The 10918-nt window shown below is 39.1% G+C and overlaps 1 protein-coding gene across 1 annotated transcript in view; it reads right to left on the reverse strand.

Moving 5' to 3' along the window:
- LOC111974417 (cadherin-8) overlaps positions 1 to 5168 on the reverse strand; it is an 88160-nt gene extending 82992 nt beyond the window's left edge. The window contains exons 1-2 of the mRNA XM_070447377.1: positions 4909 to 5168; positions 2088 to 2545 (exon numbers count right to left, since the gene is read on the reverse strand). Coding sequence (XP_070303478.1) covers positions 2088 to 2342 — 255 coding nt within the window. The 5' untranslated portion in view covers positions 2343 to 2545; positions 4909 to 5168. The remainder of the gene's footprint in view (positions 1 to 2087; positions 2546 to 4908) is intronic.
- Positions 5169 to 10918: the final 5750 nt, after the last annotated feature.

A 10918-nucleotide genomic window follows, 5' to 3' on the forward strand; every position in this document is an offset into this window, starting at 1 on the left:
CACAACCACAGGCTGCACTGAAAAACTGAGATCTGAATCACACCTCCCACTTCCATTTGATTCATTTTTTAATTAAGCATGAGAAAGAGAGAGCCAGAGTAAGAGTGAGAGAGAGGGAAAGAGAGAGATATCATACAGGTGTAGGATCTTAATTTGACCAGTTTCTCACAGCAGGAAAATAATCCTGCAGCKACAGGTTTTAATGTGTGGATTAAAATTAATGGACATTTTTGTTGAGGTTGATACATTTTTCGTGAGGAAATCAAAAAATGTTATAAGCCTTTTAAACCTTGAATACACTACTGGTTAGCATTTCTTGCTATGCAGGACATTTCGTGCAACAACAGGGTGATCAAATTAAGATCCTACACCTGTATCTTACTGCAACATTGAATTTATCTTTGCTCTGCCAGCCATGCTCATGAGTACTTAACCTTGTGAATAATAATGCAACTCATCAACACTGTCTCTCAAACGCGAGACAAATCCATCCTCAACCAAACTAACTCCTACAATCCTTGCAATGTCCTTCAGCCTACACATGCTAATTATTTTGAGTGAGAACGGCTAAATATGCTTAAAACAATCCCCGACTAAGAACAGAGGCTTCATGCACACCTAAAACTAAACAGATTTGAGTGCTATCCTTATTTGCCGTGAACCCTCCTGGCAATTCTCTCCAGCAGTGTGACCAACTCTATATGCATGCCAAAAGCTGCATCAATCTAATTCAAAGATACACCTTGGAGATCATTACAGGGTTACGAAGAGCCATTAGAGGATCCGACAGAGGCTGTTTAATTGAAACTCGTGAAATATGAATGTTGCACTTATCTATGTGTTTGTGTTTGTATGGTATTTGGAAAACACAGGTGTAAACACCGCATTTGAGCATGTGATTTATTGATATACCCATGTGACAATAATCCCCCAAAGAAATCAAGTTAGAGTGCTAAATTAGGTGACATCCTGCCAAACTTTAGGCTTTCAGACAGTACTGTAGGGCTTCATTTTCCACCTCATGAATATTTAGAGACTTCTACCTAACCATGAAGCCCTTGCTTTATAGTACCATTGTGCTATTAATTATGATCAGCATGAATTCCTTCTTTATCGCTGTTATGTTTGGCAATGATTGAACATGAAACTATGTGTTTTTCATATTGCAATGGTGGGATAGGGATTGAGATATAGGTGCAGCAATCATTCAAACAATATAATAGCTGCCTTGTCATTTCAGCATGCCCCCAACTACTAGTAGTAAATGTCATGACAGCATTAAGGTACAAAATATACAGCAAGAAATCACCTCATCAATAAATCGATAAACAGCTGCAGTACGGTATGTGTAAGTCATGCTACTGTGGGGTCAAATATTATCCTTGATGGCATATTCTGTTGCATGTGCCAGAGTGGTTGGGTAATGGTCAGAGGTGGTAGCTGCCAGGTTGAGACTCCCCAGGTGCGTTCTTGCAATGAGCTGTGAACAAGCTGCTTTGGCCTGCCTCGTCAACAACCCTCACTGGGCCCTGGGCCCTGAGCCTTGGCCCTGCCACGTCTACACAGGCCAGGTACCAGGTGTCCCTCATCCTTTGGATTATAGGGTTCTTTCAAATGCTCAACAATGAAATGTTGCAAAAATTCCCCCTTTTTATCCTTGTGTTCCTATGACAAATACTTCAAAGGAAAACCACACCCAATACCCTGGTCAACAAACGAAAGAAAACACAAAATAGAAAAGAAAGGATAGAATAAAACAATGCGTAGATATATCTACTGTATATATGGTTGTACTGTAGGTCATTCCACTGCAATGTAACACATCATTAGTTATTCATTTTCACTCTGTTATTCCATATTTCAGGGACACTACACAAAAATCCTCAGCYCAGAATTTGGTAGCTGTGGATTTATTTGTTCTCTCCAAAACCCTGCATGAGATCAGGCCAATGTCTGTCTCTCTCTCTCCAGCTCTAAAACTAGCCCACAAAAATGTTGAAAAAAAATTGTGGAGCATTTAAATGGCTGAATTAATGTTTCTACACGATAAGCAAGCTTAATATACAGCTGACAATTACAGTACTCACCCTGCCAACTAGAATTGGATCTGGTCCAGAGAACTCCTCCAACACAAACATTTGATTCCAAACCCATCCTCTCTTGGCTCGACTAAGTATTCTTTGTCCTTCGACGAGGCCACGTAGGATTGCAGTGGAACCAGTTTGTAAACTTTTGGACTGGCTGATGATGGGGGTCATGGATGTATAAGGAACACACGTAATCCACACAAGCAACAAGGAAGTCCACACGTCTGTCAGCATCTCCTCGGACCGTTTGGGCATTGTTATGACACTTGTTTTCCCAAGATCAACAGCTCTCCCTTAGATGATGAACAAATGTTACTTCTTCCTGCTTTGAGCGTCAGAGCTTGAATTCATTGTGCGATAAAGGTCACTCACATGGCTTCATTTGCCTCCATTGCAAATGGTGAGGGGATGTCCTACTCAATACACCATCCATTTGGTGTTCCAGCAGTGTGAACGATCTAAAAGGGAGAAAACAGAGGTGATCTCTTTTAATCGTATAAATTACAAGGCAACTCCAGTATTCAAAGGAAGGAACCTGAGAGAGCAAATCAAGGTCCTCACTTTAGATCATTGGTACCTGACTTTTAAAGCAATATTTAATATTTAACTCATACAAACAATCACTAGAGTTAGTTTATGATAATCAATGGATGATAACAATGAAATCAACCATTTACTAATCAAAGAAAATGACAGGAGCAGGAAGAGCTGAAGAGTCAGTCCTCTTCATTACAAATGGTATAAAGCAGCAGCAAGCATTGCCCTGTGTGATCCTGTGCTCATATCAGACTGCTACAATGTAGGGTAAATTATTGTGTCTCTGGTCTTATACATCTGGTCTAGTCTGATACATGAGATTGCCTATCTTTAATCTGATGTTCTGGAGATTATCCTTGAAAGATTTTGAGCAATTACATGTTGGTTATGATAATTGTTTTCATATTACTGTGGATAAAAGGCATTTACTAATATGCTTTTCATCAAATACCTTAGCCATATGAATCAAATGTCCCACATATAACTGTAATTGAGGCTTGAAAAGATCAGAGCAGGTATTCTATTCAGTAAGTACTTATATCCCTGATGAGATCATGCCTGGAGTAATATGATATAATCTTCCTTATCAACTCATCTACTACTTCTATACAAACAGTGATTGAATGAAAATCAACTATTATTTTGGCTGTAAGGAGAGAAATCAGTGTTAACATTGTGGTACATAAACTGTTTTACAAATATACCATTCATGGTACTTAAATCTAATATACAAGAAATGTCTACAGAACTTGATGATAATTTACTAGAAAAAGTAAAAGAGTGGCATGTTGCAATGTGCATACAGATGCCAATTTGAGTCCTGCAATAATAGAATTCATAGGATTTTAAATAGCCTATACAGACCAATGAGGGAATCTTCCACATTATGTCAATTGAGATGAAACAATATGAAATGGGAAACGACCAATCATTCTCCTCATTAATAAAATAATTGTAAAATCCCACGGGCAAATGCACACACTCGAAAACGGTCTCTCTATCTATCAAAGTTGTTCAAGACAAAAGACAGCAGTGACAGCATTGGAGTTCATAAGGATTTCTTGATAAAGGCTTGTGTACGACATAGCTATTAGATATTACTCAAATAAACTGTGATAAACCAGTCAGGCATAAAAGCAAGGCTGAGGCAAACACCGACTTTTCACAGACAGTAGACAGACATAATCCCTCTATGAACTGGATGGATTTCAAATACCTACTGTTAGTGCCAAGCAAAACATGACAACATACTCCGTGCCAAATAATAATTGAAAATAGTCAACGTGATTATTACAGTTGAATGTGTATATATATATATATATATATATATATATATATATATATATATATATATATAATATATATATATATAATATAAGTATACACACATATATATATATATATATATATATAGCCATAGCATGTTTCAATGTGGACGACATGGCAAGTTTACATTGAAACATGCTATGGCTATGTTAATTATTCACCCCAGAAGCCTAACAATGCATCTGTATGACTGCTGCCTAATCACGTTCACTTGCTGTTATTGGAATTAAGGAATAAAGGAATAGAAACATCATAAACATCCAAACATTGAAATTATCCTTATTAAAGATGACTGAAACCCTCATTGAATTACATGAAGACCGGTGCCGTATTAGCTCGTTGCCGGCCGGTTTCAGCACCACTCAGAGTGGATAGCGCCACATGAGGTAACGTGGGGCTACAACTACCGTTCTAGCCTACACGTAGCCTGCATCGTCGAGAAACAAAATAGACTACAACACGTAGGCAATAAGTAATTCAGAATAAATGTCCAGTGACAACATAACGCCTGGTCAACAATGTATGATTTTCTCATTCATTTGAAATGGTTGGCAACCACACAAAAAACGAAGACAAGTTGCTAAGTTAAACTACTTACATACTATCGCCTCACTGCAAATGGACAGCACGTCGTCTCAACTGCACTGCCTGGAAGTTAAGCATTCAACAAATGTAGTTTCCTTTTCTATCCATCGAAGAGAGAGAAAAATACACGGAGCTGAAAATAGACTACGACATTGGAAAGCTGCACTTCCTAAATAGTTTTCACATAGATAGTTAGCCGGTCATTTGTCAATCTTTCTTTCGACTCATTGTAGTGTCCTCATCCACAAGCTAATCTCTGGGTGGTTTTGATATGCAGAACGATATGCAAACATGCAATAGAAGATCAAACAAAAGCCCCGTTCTTTCCCAAACATTTTCATGCACCTGTTAATATATTTTCCTTCTTACTTACTACAGTATCTCGCATCCTTGTGCTTGCACCATTTTACCCTTTCAAAAAATGGATTAAAAGCATTGCAATTGCGTTTCTCTTTTCATTCGAGGAGAGACGTTTACAAATGAAAAAATATAACAAAAAGTGTGAAGACACGGTGGAAATCCTTACAGTTTAGTAACCCCGCAGTGGCACTACTTATTGTAGCTCCGACAGGCTTGCTTGCTGACTAGAAAAGTGAGGAGATGGAGGAGAAATGTTCGGTGTGAAGAGCCTCCCCTTTTGCCGCGCTCATTGGACTGATGAAGAGACAGGTCAACAGCCTCGGAAATTAATGCACGCGCTCAGACACTACACAACGTTTATGGTCGGGTCGGTGGTAGAATATTGTTTCAAAGATACACTACATGACCAAAAGTATGTGGACACCAGCTCGTCGAAAATCTCATTCCCAAAATCATAGACATTAATTAGTTGGACCCCTTTGCTGCTATAACAGCCTCCACTCTTCTGGGAAGGCTTTCCACTAGATGTTGAAACATTGCTTTCTGGACTTGCTTCAAGAGCATTAGTGAGGTGGGGCACTGATGTTGGGCAATTAGGCCTGTTTGGAAGCACCGAATCATCTAGAATGTCATGTATGCTGTAGCGTTCAATTCACTGGAATTAAGGGGCCTGGCTCGAACTATGAAAAACAGCCCCAGACCATTAGTCCTCCTCCACCAACCTTTACAGTTGGCACTATACAGTGGGGCAGGTAGCGTTCTCCTGGCATCCGCCAAAGCCAGATTCGTCCGTCGGACTGCCAGATGGTAAGGCGTGATTCATCACTCCAGAGAACGCGTTTCCACTGCTCCAGAGTCCAATGAATGTCGGCGAGCTTTACACCACTCCAGCTGATGCTTGGCATTGTGCATGGTGATCTAAGGCTTGTGTGCGGCTGCTCGGCCATGGAAACCCATTTCACGAAGCTCCCTAAAAAACAGTTATTGTCCTGACGTTGCTTCCTGAGGCAGTTTGGAACTTGGTAGTGAGTGTTGCAACCGAGGACAGACAATTTTTTACGAGCTACGCACTTCAGCACTCGGCTTCCCATACTGTGAGCTTGTGTGGCCTACCACATTTCCACTTCACAATAACAGCACTTACAGTTGCCCGGGGCAGCTCTAGCAGGGCAGAAATTTGACTAACTGACTTATTGAAATGGTGGCATCCTATGATGGTGCCAAGTTGAAAGTCACTGAGCACTTCAGTAAGGCCATTCTACTGCCAGTTTGTCTATGGAGATTGCATGGTTGTGTGCTCGTTTTTATATACCTGTCAGCAACGGGTATGGTGGAAATAGGAAAATCCACAAATTTGAAGGGGTGTCCACATACTTGTGTGTATATAGTGTATCTGTATCATACACTGTCTTCAGTCGAACAAAGCAATGGAAACAAATGGACTTCAATTAGTTGCTTCAATCCAGTTATATGAGCTCACAAAGCATTTGTTGTTGGCTTTTCCTCCTCCCATCCATTCCAATAGTGAAATTAAATATATCAATTAACCCGCTATTCATTTAGGCAGGCCTGCACGGTCATCTGATACCCAAACAGGTAAGTCGCGAGAAGCTGTGAGAAATGTACTTTGTAAATTTGCAGCATGTATGGTGAAAATGCATTTAGCCAAATACTTATACTTTTTAATTTAATGGAAACCATGTCCAGGGACACATTTGTATTTTCGATAATGTGGGCTTACTGCCGTGTTTTGCCTCAGTTATAGCTGATCATGTAGAAATGTGTTTATACAGACAATTTCCTTAAAATGCTTATTAATGTCTAAGCAACACTTTCCTTTGACTAAAAGCACTGTTTGCTTCAGAAGAAAGGTTACTCACTCTCAATAATTTGCAGCCAGAGGTGCTGAAATGATGGAGAGAAAACAAGATTTCTTGTATTGTGTTGCTTGAAGTCCTTCATCAAAATAACATAAACAATTATTATCAAAAGAAAAATGGTCTTCTTTGAAAAACCTAGATGTGGGTAATATGAGCAGGCTACAACAAAAGGTGTATGCATAATTATATTGTCATAGAGCATGTTTTCACTGAAAGGGCACTCTATTTGCTTGACTAAGGCTGAAATAGTCGCTGTACTCATACAATGCAACACACAAGGGATAGTATTGCATTCTTGCTTCATGCAAAGCTATTGTCGCATGGAAACAGTAGCTGAAGGGTAAAACAACAGATAAACTACTGCCACTGCTAACTTAACCACAACTTCCATTGTTACTGGTAATGCTGTAGATTATGATATAGAGCGCTCCATGTTTAATGTGAGATATAGGCCTGTGCACTAGCAGAATAGGTCTGCAGTGTAGTGTCTCAGTGAAACAGAGTAACAGTGAGAGCCCTCTAGTGTTCAGAAGCCTATTAAGCTGCAGCCTTGACAGAGAGAGACACAGACTGGTCAGGCCTTCAGGCCTTCAGGGAATGGGCTTTATTAGTCAGAGTGGACGGTCAGGTTCAATAAACACTCAGGGACACGTCTGTGCTTTTCAATTGTGAGACCTCCTTATTAAACATCTGTGCTGCACATAATGCATTAATGCTTATAGGCCCTACTGTTCCTCTGATATTCGTGTCAGGACTGGGATTACATTGACACAATTTCCCAGTCTAATTCAATATAATTTATCAATATTATTGGTTCATACTTAATAGTAATAGTAGTTGTAATAGTAGCAGTAATAGTGGTAGAAGTCAATCTATCTTTTACCAGACATTAATTTCTGGGAAACTCAAAATGTTTTACACTACATGATTTCTCTTTATCCGCTAAAAATGTTTCCCCTGACTCACTACTTAGGGCCTTTGACCGAGATGCCATAGATCCCAATTAGCAAAGATATCAACTCTACTATTATTTTTTATGAGCCATTTAATTTCCCGCCCACTCACACTTTGATGTTGCAGCATATTTCAGATGGGAATTCAAAAATGATATTTTTAAGAGCCTCTGCTATGTAGGAATGTTTTCCTTATTTTATGCCCAAATCCATTTGCATTTGCTTATGCTACAGTATGTCATTTAACATTGGAGCGTCTATTTAAAATTAAGAGTAACACATCTTTATGCTTATGTTATGCTTTATGGAATCTCATCTGTATTATCTTACTTAGCAGAACTTTAGACTGATGTAACTTACTTGGGACCAGTGAGAGGATGAGGTTTTCGTGTTTACACTCCGTCTTCTTAAATAATCTTGATAAGGATTTTTGTGCATATACCAGTGGTGGGAAAAGTACCCAATTGTCATACTTGAGTAAAAGTAAAGATACCTTAATAGACAATGACTACAGTAAAAGTGAAAGTCACCAGTAAAATTCCATTTCAGTAAATGTCTAAAAGTATTTGGTTTTAAATATACTTACGTAAGTATCAAAAGTATAAATAAAGAAAAAAAATCCTTATATTAAGCAAACCAGACGGCACTATTTTCTTGTTTTTTATTTTATTTGCGGATAACCAGGGGCACATTCCAATACTCAGACATCATTTACAAATGAAGCATGTGTATTTAGTGAGTCTGCCAGATCAGAGACATTAGGGATGACCAGGGATGTTCAAATCAATAGTCAGGGTAGTCAGGGTAGCCATTTGATTTGCTGTTCAGGAGTCTTAAGCCCTGGGGGTAGAATCTATTTAAGAGCCTCTTGGACCTAGACTTGGCGCTCTGGTACCGCTTGCCATGCYCTAGCAGAGAGAACAGTCTATGACTAGGGTGGCTGGAGTCTGACAATTTTTAGGGCCTTCCTCTGATGTTCTCTTGATAAGCGTGTGAATTGGACCATTTTCCTGTCCTGCTAAGCATTTAAAATGTAACAAATAATTTTGGGTGTTGGGGTACATGTATGGAGTAAAAAGTACATTATTTTCTTCAGGAATGTAGTGAAGTAAAAGTAAAAGTAGTCAAAATATAAATAGTAAAGTAAAGTACAGATACTCCAAAAAAACGACTTAAGTAGAATTTCAAAGTGTTTTTACTTAAGTACTTTACACCACTGGCATGTAACCAATATTTGTCTACACACTGAGTGAAGGTCATGATGGTTTTAAATAAGATTAACATCCTACACTTTTTTCCAGAAAAAATTAAATATAATGAAATAAGTGAACATCATCTTAGAAATCACTAAAACACTGTATACTATCTAAATGAGGACAGGCTATTGCTTAGATTTAAATATGTGATTAATTGTACTGACATGGCCCTAACTGGTGATCAAAATATCAGATGACTTTGAAAAAGGCAAAGTAAGTGAAGGGGAAATGGTCTTTAGGGCCCGGGCATCTTCAATCAATCATTAGTTACTGCTTTGTCAGAGGAATTAATCACAGAGCCATTGCTGTGTGTACAACTGGCATCCTAGACTGGGACTTCAGCATGTCACCACTGCAGGCCTAAATTAGGGGGCTCCATTAGCACACAGGAAACAAACCATTCTTTGGTTATCAAATCAAATCAATTTTTGTTTGTTACATGTAAACAACAGGTGTAGACTAACAGTGAAATGCTTGCTTACGGGGCCCTTCCCAACAATGKAGAGAGAAAGAAATAGAGAAATAATAGAAAAGTAAAACACTTAATAATAAAAGTAATAATAAATACACAATAAGTAATAATAACTTGCCTATATACACGTGACACCAGTACCAAGTCGATGTGCAGAGGTACGAGGTAATTGATGTAGATATGTACAGTTGATGTCGGAAATGTACATACACCTTAGCCAAATACATTTAAACTCAGTTTTTCACAATTCCTGACATTTAATCCAAGTAAAAATTCCCTGTTTTAGGTCAGTTAGGATCACCACTTTATTTTAAGAATGTGAAATGTCAGAATAATAGTAGAGAGAATTATTTATTTCAGATTTTATTTCTTTAATCACATTCCCAGTGGGTTAGAAGTTTACATACACTCAATTAGTGTTTGGTAGCGTTACCTTTAAATTGTTTAACTTGGGTCAAAAGTTTTGGGTAGCCTTCACAAGCTTCCCACAATAAATTGGGTGAATTTTGGCCCATTCCTCCTGACAGAGCTGGTGTAACTGAGTCAGGTTTGTAGGCCTCCTTGCTCGCACACGCTTCTTCAGTTCTGCCCACAAATGTTCTAGAGGATTGAGGTCAGGGCTTTGTGATGGCCACTCCAATACCTTGACTTTGTTGTCCTTAAGCCATTTTGCCACAACTTAGGAAGTATGCTTGGGGTCATTATCCATTTGGAAGACCCATTTGTGACCAAGCTTTAACTTCCTGACTGATGTCTTGAGATATTGCTTCAATATAACCACATATTTTCCCTCCCTCATGATGCCATCTATTTTGTGAATTGCACCAGTCCCTCCTGCAGCAAAGCACCCCCACAACATGATGCTGCCACTCCTGTGCTTCACGGTTGGGATGGTGTTCTTCGACTTGCAAGCCTCGCCCTTCTTCCTCCAAACATTACGATGGTCATTATGGCCAAACAGTTCTATTTTTGATTCATCAGACCAGAGGACATTTCTCAAAAAGTATGATCTTTATCCCCATGTGCAGTTGCAAACCGTAGTCTAGCTTTTTTAAGGCGGTTTTGGAGCAGTGGCTTCTTCTTTGCTGAACGGCCTTTCAGGTTATGTCGATATAGGACTCGTTTTACTGTGGATAAAGACACTTTTGTACCTGTTTCCTCCAGCATCTTCACAAGGTCCTATGCTGTTGTTCTGGGATTGAATTGCACTTTTCCCACCAAAGTACGTTCATCTCTAGGAGACAGAATGCGTCTCCTTCCTGAGCGGTATGACGGCTGTGTGGTCCCATGGTGTTTATACTTGCGTACTATTGTTTGTACAGATGAACGTGGTACCTTCAGGCGTTTGAACATTTCTTCCAAGGATGAACCAGACTTGTGGAGGTCTACCATTTTTTCTGAGTTCTTGGCTGATTTCTTTTGATTTTCCCATGATGTCAAGCAAAGAGGCACTGAGTTTGAA

This window comes from Salvelinus sp. IW2-2015, linkage group LG15 (genome assembly GCF_002910315.2).
Source record: "Salvelinus sp. IW2-2015 linkage group LG15, ASM291031v2, whole genome shotgun sequence".
Classification (NCBI taxonomy): Eukaryota; Metazoa; Chordata; class Actinopteri; order Salmoniformes; family Salmonidae; genus Salvelinus; species Salvelinus sp. IW2-2015.